The 17314-nt window shown below is 42.6% G+C and overlaps 1 protein-coding gene across 1 annotated transcript; it reads left to right on the top strand.

The window, feature by feature from the left end:
* Window positions 1-2009: 2009 nt before the first annotated feature.
* On the top strand, window positions 2010-14432 carry LOC147708855 (uncharacterized). Its single transcript, XM_086925785.1, has 2 exons — window positions 2010-3083; window positions 14349-14432. The coding sequence occupies exons 1-2, from the start codon at window positions 2010-2012 to the stop codon at window positions 14430-14432; spliced, it is 1158 nt and encodes a 385-aa protein (XP_086781911.1).
* The last annotated feature ends 2882 nt before the right edge of the window (window positions 14433-17314 follow it).

Raw genomic sequence — 17314 nt, 5'->3', positions numbered from 1 at the left:
CCCCAAGTTGGAGAACTGGTTCGAGAGAAGATCGATAACAAGAAAGAGTTTGGTCCCTCATATCGTGCACCGGTTCGAGTTCTTGGAGTGAAGGGCACGAGAACAGTCATATTACCACCACTTCCAGGTTGTAAGGAAAACAGATTTATTTCTATTGACAATGTCAAGACACACAGGGTGGCCGATTCTTCATAGCATGACACCGGCTGTATCCTGTCCTTCCATGGTGAGGCATTCTGTGCTGGCTATTACTTCTGGTGCATACCCGGAGGTGTCCCTCGAGATGCCTGCTATATCCAGTCCTTTATTAAATACTATTCCTGTTACTAACATTGATGAGCTGAACTACACCTATCCTGCTGATTTATCAATGCCAGATTTGCAGACACGATTGGCCGTCCAAAACAGATTCTCTTTTGACTCTGTGTCGGAACTTTCAAAGAAACCCTCAACTATTGCAAAATATGCCACCTTATTTAAGAAACATTTTTTAATTCCCCCTTGGACATACATTTGGTTGATTCTATTTTCATTTTACCTTTTTATGTCAATTGGTTTTGTGTTTTATTTTTTCCGCCTGATCGATGGCCACTATGTCAAAGAGAGAACAGGAATTCGGTCCCTTAATGGAACATTGGCCCCTCTTTCCTCTTCACATTCAGCACACAGACTGAAACGAGACTTAAATACAGTCAACATTACTGCTTGGCCTGTCCTTGATGGGATTGTGTGGGATGCGGTTAGATTTCAGATACATGGGCCCACTGAAGTGATTAATGTTCCGAATGTGCTTAGAGTAAACATGGGGGATGTGATTAAACAAAATATACGTTCTGATGATTGGGATATTCAGGCCGTAGAAGCATTATTTTCTGATTTAAAGTATTATGCTGCTTTTGATGCTGAGGATTTATATTTAAGATTCTGTTAATTATGGTGATTTGTTTTGCTTCCAACATTATGGTAATCATTTTCTGCATTAGAGGAATTCCAGGAGGGTTGCTGTAAATTACACGCAGTGGGAACATTGCCCAGCTCCATTGGGAGGCAGCTCCAGTACATTTCTGAAAAAATACACTTATTTTACAGACTTTAATCAATCAAATCCTGAGTCATTTTATTTCAAAATGACACAAAAGTCCATGTCCAAAGTTATACTTACCAATACAAAATTGTTGTATTTGAAGTCCTTGCTAGACAAGCTAGCTGTAGATGGCTACGAGTTATGGAAAGGAACAATTGACCTTAAATCGGTTTGGGGTACCAAAGATTGGCAGGTACAAGGCACTGAGGCTTTGCACTGTGCATGTCTCGTCCCGAATCACATGTTGTTTCTAAATTCTACTATTTCCCAAACAACATGCTTTGGATTGGCTACTTCTAAAAAATTAAATACACCAATTATCCCCGAATTGGAAGAATATTCAGGTTGGGGTAATTATACTGATTTGTCCATTCGTGAGTTACAAACTCTATTGCACAATTCATCCTTTAATGTATCCAGTTTGGATCCGAAGGGTTGGCTGATGTGGCATAGAAGTGCTGATTCTTGCCAACGTCGTTTTTTGGGTTTGGCTGAAGGGTTCACACAAGTCAGACCTGATCCCCGTTTTGAAACTGATTATACTGTCACTACTTACTCTGTGGGGAAACTGTGTCAGACTTGGTTACAACATTCCACGTTAGCAGCAGTTAAACTACATCTGTCTCAGTTAAATGTTAATGTCGACTTAAATGATTTTATAAAAGGCCCTGCTAAGGGTAGGTCTAAACGGTGGATTTATGCGGTTTACAATGAAATTTGGAAATTTTCGCAAATTGAGGCTGCTAAGCGCCTAAGGGCGATTGACCATGCAAATTTGGAAAAAGTGCTTGCAGTTGTCGATAACAGTATTAACATGCTTTCTTCCCGAATTTACACGTTGAACAATATTGTCTCTTCTGTAGTTGACATTGTGAATGATGAGGTATCTGTGTTGTACCATGGTCAAAATCAATTGCGTTCTGTAATGCAGTTTGCATGGACACTACAGACTCTTAAGGCGGGTCGCGTACCCTGGAGTTACATGAACGTGTCATCCCTATTTGCCCCATTTAATTTGACTGACAAGCAGCGCATGCTTTCCATGCGAGATGCATCGTTTTCTATGTTACACATAGAAAAATTCGAAACTTTGCCCTTTTCTTTAGGTGAAGCAGCTGCTGCTACGTGGCTTATCCATGGTGTTATTACGTTACCATTTGCTTTGTACAAATTTACTAATTGTATGCGGTATATTGCAATAGGGCGATATAAACCACTAGGCAGTGCTTTCCTCCATGAGGCATGGTCTTTACCATACACGTACAGATGCCTGAAGGATGGAAAGGAAGTGAATCTGAATGGTGAAGAATGCACACAGTCCCCTGACCGTTCACTGATATGCAGACACATCCAGTTGCATGCTTCTTGTAATCAGGACCGGCCTAATTTAGCCTGTGTTTTAAAAGGCACACCGGTTCCTGCAATAGTTCCCACATTCACTTTGTTGACAAACGGTAGTTATTTACTTTTGAATAACGAGGAGTGTTGTGGGTTAATGGTCGGTATCGCCTATGTGGTTACTGTATCAGAACGTGTGGTGTGTTGCAAGAACGTGTTATATCCACCCACGCATGGGAATTCAGATGTTTCCATCTGGCCGCGCATCCCAACCTTGAAAGCGGAGTTCAGTGGTATGAGCAGAATAAGGGCTCTTTTGTCTCAAAAGGAAGTGGCCCTGAGCTCGGCCCGTGAAACCTATGTCCTTTACATAGCTAACACACGCACAGAGGTGCAGGCACTTTTAAATACTGACTTGCCGTTTCATTTCTGCGAATTAGTTCATCAAATCTTTAATGCCTCCTCCATGTCTGGCTTAGCTCATTTTTTTAAATTGGTTAGCAGTGGTCTCGTGACTATATTTGAAAAGATTTTTGGTGTCATCCCCGCTTTCTTCCATTCAATATTTTCGAGTTTGTTTGGAGGATTCCCTGTTTTGCTGGCTTTAGCTGCAGGCGTTTTGATATTATTCTGCTTCCTAAAACATGGATGCCCATCCTGCGCAAGAAGCCGCTCAGCCCCTTCTGACACTGTTTCGCAACCGGATGCTTGATTATTATGGCACCCTGCCGCTTGCGACCTTAAGCACGGCATTTGGATTATCGTTTTGATTTTCCTATTTCACATGTGTCCAGCCTGTGTTTCATTGCCTGAGCTGCGATTTTGACTGGGCCATTGGTTTGTGTCTCTGCTTGCCGTTATCTCCTGAAGTCGATTTTAATCACCTGATGGGCCCCGTAGTTGCTCACGAGTTGGTTTGTTCTGACGAAAGGATTATGGCCTTGGCAGAGATGCATGGACTAATGGGTCAGTGGGACATACCCGCAGCGGCGCATGAGTTTCTGGCACATAGCGTTCTTGAGAACCCACTGAGTTGTCCTCTGATGTTGCTAGAGGGTCCGGTGCTGGAGGAGCACGTATGTTCTTTCCCATTATTTAATTGGATGGCTGAACTGTTTTCGGATGATGACAGTGATTTCATGTTGGAAGCTGTTGCTACCTATTTTGCATATTCTATCCATCCATGAAGTGCTTTGGAGACTTTCTTTATAATGGCACGTGACTTTTTAGTAATTCTGAATGGTGCCTTTTTCTAACGACATTCAACTTCATATGTTCTAGGCCTATGATTTTATATTTGGCCTCAAGTTCAAGACTTTTATTACATTTTGTTTGGCCACTATAGGCATTCATACATATTTTTGTATTGTTGCTTTTTATATACATCTACATACATTTAGCTTGGCTCAATATTGTTGAACTCTGCTTTTTATGTTATGCCTTTATTATATTATTGGCTTTTTTTTTTTACCGTCCTCGGATCATTGGGGGGGGTGTCATATAGTTACTGCTTTTCCATATATTGTGTTAAGTTAGCATGAGTTTATTAAATGTTTAAACGACATATTTTCCTTCGGCTTCAGTTTGCACACGACACATAATTGTTATTGTAGCTTTCAACCTAGACCTTTATTTGAGAATAATATGTTATTGCTCTGATATCAGTTGTGCTTTGTACACTTGGTACACTGTCTGCACACTGAGAGCTGAACCCTCTAAGAATAACCTAACACAAGGTTGCTGGGAGGCCTGATCCTCGCACCACATTAGACATAACACAAATAAAATTGCTGTCAACATTGGGCTCTTAGCGGGTTTAAGATAGAGTTACTGAGAATGCAAAAACACACTTGATGGTGCTTCGCATGCAGAGATATGGTAGCTGATGATGTGATCTTCTCCTACTGACATTTAGAGGTATGGGCCCGCCCTGCTAAAACCCAAATGAGTCCTTCTTAGATATAATATAGTATGCTAAATAGGGTGCGCGAAATATAGGTGATACAGATTTCTATTGATTTTTGCATTATAATATGCTATCACCGTTCGCTTACTATGGATTAGTGACTATGCTGATAACTCTGATTTTTATAATATGTATTCTGGTATTATATAAGATACTGCGTTTGAGAACCTTGCATTGAAAAATAAATATTTCAAACTTGCACGTCTGTTCTTTTACTCCCCGTTGTGGTTTGAAATGATTATAGAACGAAAGAGTGTTCATGTGTTCCACGATACCTGAGGGAACCCAAGTTCATGTTCTGGTTTGTCTAAGTCATTGGGAGTTTGTTATGACCAATGAGACACTGTAGCTAGTTCGGTAAGGGGATTTTGGATACTAATGTGGGTTTTGGGTCACCCTAATTCACCGAGGTTCTAGATCTCTGTGCACAGTTCTGTGGGAGAACGGATACCCAGCTACAGTGCACAACCTTCTCTCTCACAACAGAACAGTGCAAATTCTTTTGTGTAATCAGGCATGCCTAAAGCAGGGGCCACACACAGACAATTTCGTAATTTCACAAATGCTTCCACGCACTCATCATTCCAGACAATCGTATCTTTTGCTGTTTTCCGGGTCAATTGAATCAATAGTTTTGCCAACAGGGAAAGCCCACCTATCCACTGCCTAGAACCCTACTACTCCAAGAAACATTCTCATCTCCTTTTGCGTCTGAGGTAGTTTTATCTGTTTATTTATCTTTATCCTCTCTGGGGTTACTTTTCTAACTTCTAACAATCTTCTCATGATTTTGATGCCACCAGTAGGTCATCAATGTACTGAAACAGAACTAAATTTCTGGGCATGACCAATGTTTCTAGACATTTTTCCAGGATTTGATTAAAAATCAAGGGGCTCTCGGTATACCCTTGAGGAACTCAGCACCATTCCAAGACACGGTCTTCTAACCTAAAGGCGAACAAATATTGGCTGTCTGGGTGCAAAGGAATAGAGAAAAAGGCTTAGCATAAATCAATTACTGTAAACCAGCCTGCATTCCAGGGTATCTGATAAAGAATTATTGCTGGAATTGGCACTACAGGGCAATAAGGCACTACAATTTTGTAGATCTTTCTCAAATCCTGCACTATCCTGTATTTTCCGCTGGCTTTTTAAGTCCCATTATTGGAGAATAACAAGGACTACCCATTTTTTCTTTTAAAATGTCTTGTTTAATCATCCAATCAATTTCTAGAGCAACTCCTGCTTTCATTTCTGGACTCATTTTATACTGTTGTGTGTTTGGATAAACTGCATCTTCCTTCACCGTCACTTTCACTGGATCTACATTTGACATCAGCCCAATATCTTTTCCTGTAAAAATCCCACACTTCCGGATTCACTGTGGTTCTCAACTCCTCTGGTAATTCCCTTTCAGTCATCAATGAAAACATCTCATCTACTTCAGTACCTTGTTTAGCAAGCATCATTTTGTATACAACATCTTCATCAGAGGTTTGGAAAGCGACACCATCTGGTGTACAGTAGATCTCTTCCCAACAGATTTACTGGACTGAAATCGCAAACTACAAACTAATGCATATCTTTAAAATTTCCGATATGTACCTCCTTTTGTTTTGTGATAGGGGTTCTAATCTGTTGATTCAACACTCCTACAACTTGGATGGATTCTCCCGCGAGGGGTAGGTTTGGGATGTCTGCTGTTCTCACAGTAGACCGAGTAGCACCAGTATCCAATAGAAAAGTGATATCACTACCTTCCACTTTCCCATCAATAAAAGGACCTCACCGATCTACCGGCAAGGATGAGCCAAGCACACACTCCTCTTCCTCCCCCCCCTCAAGCACCATCATTGCACAATGTCCATCCTGTCATCATCCTTCTGTATAAAGCATTGTGTAACCACATAATTTTTCTTACCACTTTCTCTTTGAAATCCGACGTTTGCACCGTATTTTTGCGTGTTCACAAAGTTTGGCATAGGAGCTGGTGGCACCTGATACTGTGGAGTAACTACCTGCTGCGGCTGATTCATAACCACTTAATTCTGCATCTGTGGATTTAAATTTTGATTTGGCCCATTATTATTCTGAACGTTCTTCCAAAGTCCAGATTTTCCGCACGCATTTCAAGGAAACTTCGTCTTCGCTTCCTCTCTATTCATTCGTCCTCTTATTTTACCAACATTCGATGCATGATCATTCTGATTCTGCTCTTTCACCTGATTATCAGTCTGTATATTTAATTTATTTTCCTGCTGTTCTGCCTATTTCACTTGTGCCCACATCATTTTCTTTTGTAACTTCCTACTCCTTGCCTCACTGCCATCTCCACAATACTTGGCATACTTCAGTATTTCGTTGATCGTTTTACTCTGCCAGTACAACATGTGCTGCTGAAACATCTGACTAATCTCCAGTGTCAGACCGTACACAAACTGATACACAAAATGCCCCATATCCTTATCACCAATGTTCTTAAATCCACTATACTATACTGTAGTAACCGCTCATAATGTGCATGTACAGACTCATTGGGCTCTTGAGTTGTTTTATCTATCTTTACCCAATCTCTTCCTTTAGGAGGGATTTTCCCTTTCAGAAAAGTAATTACTTGGTGATATTACTTCATCACCTCCTCTGAGGGTACCCCTGTTTTCGGGTCTCTAGCATACTCCTCACTTGGCCAATCTACTGTGATCTTACACTCTGTCCATAAGTCAGCAGGTACTACAATATCAAACAAACCATCCAGATACTTCAACAGAACCTTCTAAACTTTCATAAATCTTTCAACCTGTTTTTACCATTCAACAGGCTTCTCTCTCAACCTAGGGAAATCGTTTGTAAATGAAAAAAATATCCTGTCTACTCCATGGAACATGAACATATCCACCACCAGGAACCTCTCTCATGGGACACAATATCTCTGTTTATTCTGATTCTTGTAGCAAGAATGCAGATGATGCTCCATTTGCTTGTGTTTCCTCCTTCCTTGTCCACCTAGTCCTCCACTTGTAAATGTCTCCCCACATCTGCAAAGTGTTCATTTACTCTTTTATCTGTAGTCTTTTATCAGACACATTCATATTCTCCAAATCCTTGTCAGTAAACTCTACTTGATATGGTTTCTGTAATCATTTTGATCTCCCTATATCTACTCCAATCTCTGAAGCAACTTCTGTCAATATTTCAATAAAACAATTTTGCATTTCTGGTTATTCTCCTACACATAAACAACAACTCTTTATCATTGTAAAGGTTTGACCTTTCTATTCCCACATTTCCAGCTATCATCTCTTCCAACTCCACTTTCAATCTGTAAACATCTAACATCTTTGGTGTTGAGCTTCGTTTTTCTATTCCTTGTACCCATATTTCTAAATCTTCTGGAGTGACTGTTGTCGATCCTCTAGTTCCTAAAGGTATCATAGACCCTTTTTCTTTCAGATTTCTGGGTTGTATCTCTTTTCGGAGTTTCAGTTAAAGGTTCCCTTATTGGAAGTTCCATTAATGAAATGACTGAATCGCACTCACTGGCTTGATCATCTAATATAATTGCCTCTTTTCCGGGATTACACAAAGGAATTATTACTTCTTGACGTTTTGGGCAACTCATTTTATCTCCATATAATGGGACAACAGGACCTATAGTCACTGGTACTGTCACTTCAGTATTTAAATTCAATTGACTTATTTGCTGTACTATTTCTTACCTAGTTTTACTTAAGGCGTCTGTACCATTATCTTGAAGCACCTTATTAGCTGACGTATCATGTAAAATATGAGGAATTAATGGTGTTCCCATTACTGGTTCACTTGGGGTGACTCTACTGGGTCCTTCTTGATACGGTGTAGGATTTTTAGTTAAACGTTCCTCCAATAATTTTTCATTTGATTCACCATATCCTGTCACATTTATGTGTTTTGTTTTCTCCTTACACTTGCTTCCTGACTGTTCCTCAGCCATTAACACTGGGTATAAACCTTCTGCTACCATAGCTCTTCTCCATTGCTTCATCTAACCTTCGCGTGACCAACGCAAATATCTGGGAAAAAATCCTCCATATGTATTACCACCTCTGCATTTCTCTAGTTCAAATGACTCCGTCTCCCATTCTTCCAAAGCCTCATACTGAGTTAACCTAGGTCTTATTTCCAAATCATTTTTTCTCATCCTTAAATTCTGAAGAATTCTCCCATTAAACATACCATGTTCTGGAAAAGCTAGAACTCCATCACCTTTTGTATATTCTATCCAATTCTCTAACCGTACACAAGTATGATATCCTCTTTCCATCATCATAAAGGAAGCAGGTGTTTTGGGTGGCGAAATAGGAATTCCCTCTCCAGTCAACACATGCTAATCTTTCTTAAAGAAATTCTTAATTTTCTTTATTAATGTAATTTTTTACTTTTCTCCATACATTCTGGATGAACAATATATAGAAGAATATTCTGCAAACCCTTGAACTCTGCTATCGGTGCGACTCACACCAGCAGTCAAATCATAATCCAACATACAGTTCTTTTTCGGCCAATCCTAACGCGGCTTCTCTCTATTAACTCACGCTCGTGGTCTGACCAATGCCAGCACAGCTTTTTATGACGTCAGTATTGCTCGTCACTACTGACCCCTCATTTACAATCTGCTTCTGTCTCACGCCTGCTGTTTCAACCAATCCCAGCGCGGCTCTCTGTGACGTCAGCACAAGTCCAGTGACTGACCCTCCCTTCACAAGGTAATAAAAAAACTTATTTGTTTACTTTTTTCTAGAATAAAATCTGTTAGTAACAACATAAAAAAAATTCTACTCTGTCTGTTCCAGTAAACAAAGGATAGATTTCAAATTGCTCTTGAATTTAAAAATTGCTTCTCTTTTACTGCGAATAAAACCACTGTTTACCCTTTGTTCTAGCTCCAGAGAACCTGTTACTCCTTCAGTGTTCCCCCTACTAGGAAATAAGACCAAACTTTACTTTTAAACAAAATAGTCCCTAGTTTAATACTGCCAGCCCTATGTAGCTTCTCGGTATTATTCCAAAAGACGAGTAACCTCACTGCAGTGTGGCTTCTGTCACCACCCGCTATTCATTTTCCTGGGATTTTCCAAACAACATAAAACAAGACGGCAACTCTTTTGTTAAACACAAATCAATAATTAATATTTATCACCAAACTAGTCAATAATAACTCTGCTACCAGAAAACGGATCCAGCGGCGTACCAACAACAGCAGGCACTCCACTACCATATACTCACCTGGGCCCATAAACACACACGATTGAGTAAACCGCTGGAGTCAAAGTTTATATATATATTTTCTATATTTTCAGGATTAGTTATTTGGTACCTTTGTTCATCTCAAACTAACCCTTTCACTGATCAAGTAGTTTTTTCCTCTGGTCAATGGACCATTAGTTGTACTAGTTGATGGTGACAATGTACATAACTCTAACTTTCCTATATTTAAAGTAAATAATCACAGACTCAGGCAGGTTTAAAATCTTTGTCTAAATTTCAAGCTCATGTGAACCATCTCAAATACACAGTGCAATGACCATCATTCTTAGGAGAGAAAATTCAATTAATTAATCATCAAACAGATACTTTGGACTCATGCAATGATCAATGCACAGAAAGGGAGAGGACAGAGAGAAAAGAACATCTGCAAATAATAATTACAAAGAATGGTGTGAAGACCAACCCCATGGCTAAAGGGCTGGTAAGGGTCCCCCGGCATAGGTCAGGCGACAAAGACTTCAGGACAGGAACCAGGACAGGATAGATGACCTCTCTAGAATACCAACAATTGCGTTGCACCCCTCTCTGACACTCTCTTCCTCCTTGAGATTATTCTACAAATCTTCTGATCTCACCCAATTAAAGTAGGATAGAAAGTTCTGCTTCAGGTTCTGCATTCGATTCTTCATCAGCGTCTCTCCCCGGAGCACCTCCTGCAGCAACAACAGCCTCCCGAAATCTCTAACTAATTAACTAAGGCTATCTCAATTACACCTTTCGTTCTTCATGTTCCACCCAATAAAAATTTCAATATTGTAAAAATACGAAATCTAATTGGTCAGGCAAGAAGGTAAGATCATCAAACCATGCTTACATGTCATCTAAATCAGGTCAACCATTGTTCACAAACCCATCCCCTTAATTTTTGTTCATAATGTTATGCCACACCTGCATTCACATTTTATTTGCAACATTATTTTAACAGTCTCAATGCAAGTCCACATCGTTGAACTTTTCACCATCCGTTCCCAGGGTATAATACTTTACGACCTTGGCTCCCATTCAACATCTATGTCATCATTCCGGGTTAACTTCCTGTGAACATGTGCAGTCTTCCCTTTACTCTGCTTACTTCAGTTATAAATGAGAGGCCCAATTATGCACTAGTGATAAAGTCAAAAGACAGATGTTACTTTCACAAATAAAATGGTCGCACTGTATACTACCCACCTCTACTCTATCGCAGTTTACTTATTAGACGTATCCCCGTGTTAGCTAACAGTACAATCACCAGGCACAGTCTTTGTGATGGGCTTGTTTAGTAGGTATATAAATTTGTGTAGCTGGTCCCCAGGATAGATTTTCTGAGCCAAATACCTTCCAAGCCACTAAATATTATAGTGTATCTCAATGTCCCAAGGAATCTAAAATGTTCATATTCATGTTTGAAACATACTACAATGAAGTTAGCTGCACCAGACTAGTATGGTTCTTCACTGGTTTAACTAGAGCCTCATTAAAAACAGAATCTTCATAATTGGTGCTAAGGTCAGTTGGACAGCTGCATCATTCATTACCTTCGTGATAGAAAATTAACCAATTAAAGAGGGTTCAAATTGTAAATTTCCATGCAACCGCAAATACTTAGTAAATAGTATGATTTAATCCCTTGGCTGATTAGTTGAAGCGTTACACCAATGTTTATCTCAATATTTGTTGTACAGGACTTTGGCTTTCAATAATACTAAAACTTAGAGGCTGAATTGAAGTTTATCGGATGGGTTACTCCATCACAAATGTGACTGATATCCAGTTTGCTGTGTTACAAGTGGATTATATCCAATAGCACTTATAATACAGTAATTTAGATCTCTGTCACATTTATGACTGAGTAACCCGTCTGACAAACTCTAAATTAGGCCCTTATCGTAGAGTATCGTATGAGTATCGTAGAGCCCTCAAGGAGTATCAAAAGCTGATTTTCCGCACAAAAGAGACTACCTAAATGAGAAAATTGAAAAAGCCAGTAATACCCCGCGAGAAATTTTCTCTATTGTTAGGACATTTACTGACCCTCAGGCATTGACTCGTCAACACCCTGTCTCTCAAGAACTTTGTTCCAAGCTTTCAGAATTTTTCGAGGATAAGATAGCCCAGATGTATGCCTCCTTTCCTTGTGGAGAGAGCACTGGACCCCTTGCTGAACCGACCGATGTGTATATTCATGGTCCTATCCTCTCGGAGTTCACTGAAATATCCGAGGAGTCCTCTCTCAAGGAACTACTTCGATGCAGGTCAATAAAACAGTTTAAAGTATTAGCTTCGTTCCTCAATCCTTATTTCAACCCTATATGGAACTCTTCTTTGAGCTCAGGCATCTACCCGGAAGTATGGAAGCACGCTTCCCTAGTGCCGATTCTAAAGAAGGCCAATTTGGATCCTGACAATCCGGCTACTTATAGGCCAATTTCGCTTCTTCCCGCTCCAGCTAAAATCTTGGAGCGACTAGCTCATCAACAAATTGCGGGTTTTATCGAGAGCCATGACCTTTTCCATGATTCCCAGCATGGCTTCCGTAAAGGCTACAGTACGGAGTCGGCATTAATCGAGATGGCTGACTTGGTCCGATGGACTTTGGGTCAGGGTTTGAGGGTGGTGTTGGTGCTGCTGGATTTATCAGCAGCATTCGACACCGTCTATCACCCCATATTACTGGACAGACTGAGGAAACTGGGAATACAGGGCAAGGTCTTTAAGTGGATAAGTTCCTTTTTAACTAATCATACGCAACGTGTTCATACCCCCCCCTTCACTTCCACACCTAGACCACTGAAATGGGGCGTCCCTCAGGGCTCCTCATTGAGTCCTCTTCTTTTTAATGTTTACTTTGCTCCGTTAGCTGATATGATTTCCAAGTCTGGTATTAAAACCACGTCGTACGCCGACGACATACAGCTGCTTTTTACCTTTGAGAAGCCTTCATCTTTCACCTTTGACCCTCTTAAATCCTGTATCAGAGATATTGCTGACTGGATGGATCTTAATTTTCTGAGACTGAACGCAGCTAAAACTGAGGTGCTCTTTTTTAATCAGCCATCCCCTCTTGACTCCAATATCTGGTGGCCGGAAGATCTTAGCCAAGCCCAGACACCGAAGGACTCAGTTAGAAATCTAGGAGTCCGTTGGGATCAACAGCTGTCTCTCGGGTCTCAGGCCCAATCTGTCTCTGTAGCAGGTTTTACCAAGATCAAAACGCTAAAAAAACTCATAAATTATCTGCCCAGTGCTAATAGGAAAACGATTGTTCATGCATTAATTATTTCGCATCTGGATTATGCGAATGAACTCTACTTAGGTTTATCCTCTGGCCTCTGCCATAAACTTCAAATGGTCCAGAATGCTGCGGCTCATCTGATTGGAGGTCTTTCACGTAGGCAGCACATTTCTCCCTATCTCCGCGAATTGCATTGGCGGCCTATGAATAAACGAATAGAGTTCAAAGCCATGATATTAGCTTATCGCTCTACTCAGGGCAAGGGGTCTGCCCATCTCAGAACCATTCTCCGTCCTTACTGTAACAGCAGAGCCCTTCGCTCCAACTCTAAACATCTATTGGCCATCCCAAGATTTAAAAAAGCTCGTGCTGGAGGGAAAACATTTGAGCTAAGAGCCGCCCTTCGTTGGAATAAATTGCCTTTGGGCCCACGTTCTATCAAATCTGAGCCCGAATTCCGTCGGGCGTTGAAAACTCACCTTTTCTGCCTATAAATGTTTGCTTTCTGGGACTAGCTGTTAATCATTTAGCGCCGGGACACCCCGTTGGGGTAGCTGCGCGCTTTATAAGAGACACAATAATAATAATAATAATAATATTGTACTTTCTTTCTTAACTCTTTCCACCTGAAATTTCTTTTATTAGTTCCTCGGTCCAGACCAGCAAAAGGGGAATTGTGTGTTTCACAAAGAATTATTCTGAGTAACTCAACCAGAGGTACATAAATGCTATTTTTGCACCACAATAAATCACCTATGATTCTTCTTTCTTCATCTTTTGCTACCCAATGAATAATTAATTCAGAAGTTCATTTCTGTTTTATTAATTCTGTAATGGGTGGATATTCAGCTTTAAAATGTTCTCCAATTAGTTTTGCACATATAATTTTGACACAGAATACTCTGCCTTTATGGAGATTCAGGAGCTTGATTTGTCGATAATGCATCCTTTTTTCCATCTTGACATCTGGGTCTAAAGTTAATGACAAAACCACACTCTGCGAAGAATAAAGACCATCTCAACTGTCGTGTCATTGGTGCTTTAGTAGATTGGATGAATCTATGGTTTCGATGATCAGACTACATTGTGACTGGAGATGTTGCTTCTAAAAGATAATACGTCTGTTATTCAAAGGCTGATTAGATAGCTAAGAGTTCTTTATCTGAAATGGTATATTTTACTTATGCTGGGGTTTGTTTTGTGGAATAATAGGCCACAGGTTGTAGCTGAATGCCACTTAGACTGATGTGCTCCAAGGGTGACACCTCAAGCATCTGCTTCTACACAGAATGATTTTTGTGGATCTAGATGACATAGTAGGAGAAAGCCTAAAAATGCCACTGTGGTATAATGGAAAGAAAACATTTCTGATTTGACATTCAACTGGTTCTCTCTCAAGCTTTGTAATACAAATTGAACATGATGATTCTGATCTTTTACAGTGTAAGACTGATAAGGATGTCATCAATAAAGATGGTTACAAAAATATCAGTGTACCTACCAAGGATCTCGTTAATGAATATTGAAACGCTGCGAGTGTGTTCTAATCCAAATAGCAAAACTTGATATTTGAGAAGCCCTAACTTAGTACAGAAAACCATCTTCCATTTGACTCCTTTTCTTACAATAATCAGATGATAGCCAACTCTCAGATCAATTTTGGTGAAAATCTTTGATTTCTTAATTTAACCAAACATGCCTGGTATTAAAGGTAATAGATAATGATTCTTAACTGTAATTCAATTCAAGGCTCTAGAGTCTATCTAGTTGCGTAACTCACCACTCTTTTGGGCAGGAAGAAAAGAAGGAAGGCAGCAGGCCATTGTGATGGGCAAATACACCAATTTGCCAGCTATTCATCAGGCATTTGCGCAGATACTCTGTCTCTTGTTCTGTCAATTTATAGATTTACGCGCATGGTAAAGTTGCTCCTGGTTTCAAATCAATTCAACAATCAAAGGTGCAATGAGGTGGTAATGTTTCCAACCTCTTTTTACCTAACACATCTAAATATTCATGATACAATGCAGGCACCATAGTGCCTGTAGAAAACGCTGGTGACTCAAAATCACCTCTACAGTTTGCAACAAGAGCCAAACATCTCTCAGGAACAGCCATCTATTCATCACTCTTTTGTGACTTTGCCCAACATTCAGACTTCCATTGTGGAGAGGTCAATTGTACAGCACCCTGCTCCCAATAAATAATTGAATTATGTCTGGTCAGCCAAGAAAGATTCAAAATACGTTGGAAGTGAAGGCATTTATCAAATCAAAACTGAATCTTTTCTCGTGAAATTAGAAACAGATCATGATTAATTTTGCTCTGAAATGTGTGAGTGGGCCCAGACATGATTCCGGTACCATCAATTGCTTTAACTTCTTCATGGTTATTTCTCTGATGTATAGGTAACCCAATCAATTAAATTCCCTATAGCTCTTGACCTGCTCTTCGTTTTTGGCTCGAGGAACTGCTCCCTTGTTCACGCATCTCACCGCATTCCCTGAGGCTGAGGTCGGCTGGTGGGAGCGCTACTGCAATCGGCGGTAATCCACCTCGCTCTCAGCGCGACCCGCCCAGGTTGTAGTGCATAGGCTGTGCCCTGGAAAAGCCTACCGGGGGACTGCGAGGCCCAGAAACCACCGCTCTTTGCAGCAGGCGCCTCTTCCCCCGGCGGCCACGCCCATTGATCTGACCTGCTCCTACAAAACCTTTCGCGACACCCGCTGCGCGGGTGCCGCTCACTGACCTGCTCTTCGTTTTTGGCTCGAGGAACTGCTCCCTTGTTCACGCATCTCACCGCATTCCCTGAGGCTGAGGTCGGCTGGTGGGAGCGCTACTGCAATCGGCGGTAATCCACCTCGCTCTCAGCGTGACCCGCCCAGGTTGTAGTGCATAGGCTGTGTCCTGGAAAAGCCTACCGGGGGACTGCGAGGCCCAGAAACCACCGCTCTTTGCAGCAGGCGCCTCTTCCCCCGGCGGCCACGCCCATTGATCTGACCTGCTCCTACAAAACCTTTCGCGACACCCGCTGCGCGGGTGCCGCTCACTGACCTGCTCTTCGTTTTTGGCTCGAGGAACTGCTCCCTTGTTCACGCATCTCACCGCATTCCCTGAGGCTGAGGTCGGCTGGTGGGAGCGCTACTGCAATCGGCGGTAATCCACCTCGCTCTCAGCGCGACCCGCCCAGGTTGTAGTGCATAGGCTGTGCCCTGGAAAAGCCTACCGGGGGACTGCGAGGCCCAGAAACCACCGCTCTTTGCAGCAGGCGCCTCTTCCCCCGGCGGCCACGCCCATTGATCTGACCTGCTCCTACAAAACCTTTCGCGACACCCGCTGTGCGGGTGCCGCTCACTGACCTGCTCTTCGTTTTTGGCTCGAGGAACTGCTCCCTTGTTCACGCATCTCACCGCATTCCCTGAGGCTGAGGTCGGCTGGTGGGAGCGCTACTGCAATCGGCGGTAATCCACCTCGCTCTCAGCGCGACCCGCCCAGGTTGTAGTGCATAGGCTGTGCCCTGGAAAAGCCTACCGGGGGACTGCGAGGCCCAGAAACCACCGCTCTTTGCAGCAGGCGCCTCTTCCCCCGGCGGCCACGCCCATTGATCTGACCTGCTCCTACAAAACCTTTCGCGACACCCACTGCGCGGGTGCCGCTCACTGACCTGCTCTTCGTTTTTGGCTCGAGGAACTGCTCCCTTGTTCACGCATCTCACCGCATTCCCTGAGGCTGAGGTCGGCTGGTGGGAGCGCTACTGCAATCGGCGGTAATCCACCTCGCTCTCAGCGCGACCCGCCCAGGTTGTAGTGCATAGGCTGTGTCCTGGAAAAGCCTACCGGGGGACTGCGAGGCTCAGAAACCACCGCTCTTTGCAGCAGGCGCCTCTTCCCCCGGCGGCCACGCCCATTGATCTGACCTGCTCCTACAAAACCTTTCGCAACACCCGCTGCGCGGGTGCCGCTCACTGACCTGCTCTTCGTTTTTGGCTCGAGGAACTGCTCCCTTGTTCACGCATCTCACCGCATTCCCTGAGGCTGAGGTCGGCTGGTGGGAGCGCTACTGCAATCGGCGGTAATCCACCTCGCTCTCAGCGCGACCCGCCCAGGTTGTAGTGCATAGGCTGTGCCCTGGAAAAGCCTACCGGGGGACTGCGAGGCCCAGAAACCACCGCTCTTTGCAGCAGGCGCCTCTTCCCCCGGCGGCCACGCCCATTGATCTGACCTGCTCCTACAAAACCTTTCGCGACACCCGCTGCGCGGGTGCCGCTCACTGACCTGCTCTTCGTTTTTGGCTCGAGGAACTGCTCCCTTGTTCACGCATCTCACCGCATTCCCTGAGGCTGAGGTCGGCTGGTGGGAGCGCTACTGCAATCGGCGGTAATCCACCTCGCTCTCAGCGCGACCCACCC

This window comes from Lissotriton vulgaris, chromosome 6 (genome assembly GCF_964263255.1).
Source record: "Lissotriton vulgaris chromosome 6, aLisVul1.2, whole genome shotgun sequence".
Classification (NCBI taxonomy): domain Eukaryota; kingdom Metazoa; phylum Chordata; class Amphibia; order Caudata; family Salamandridae; genus Lissotriton; species Lissotriton vulgaris.
This window is presented reverse-complemented; position numbering and strand designations above follow the sequence as displayed.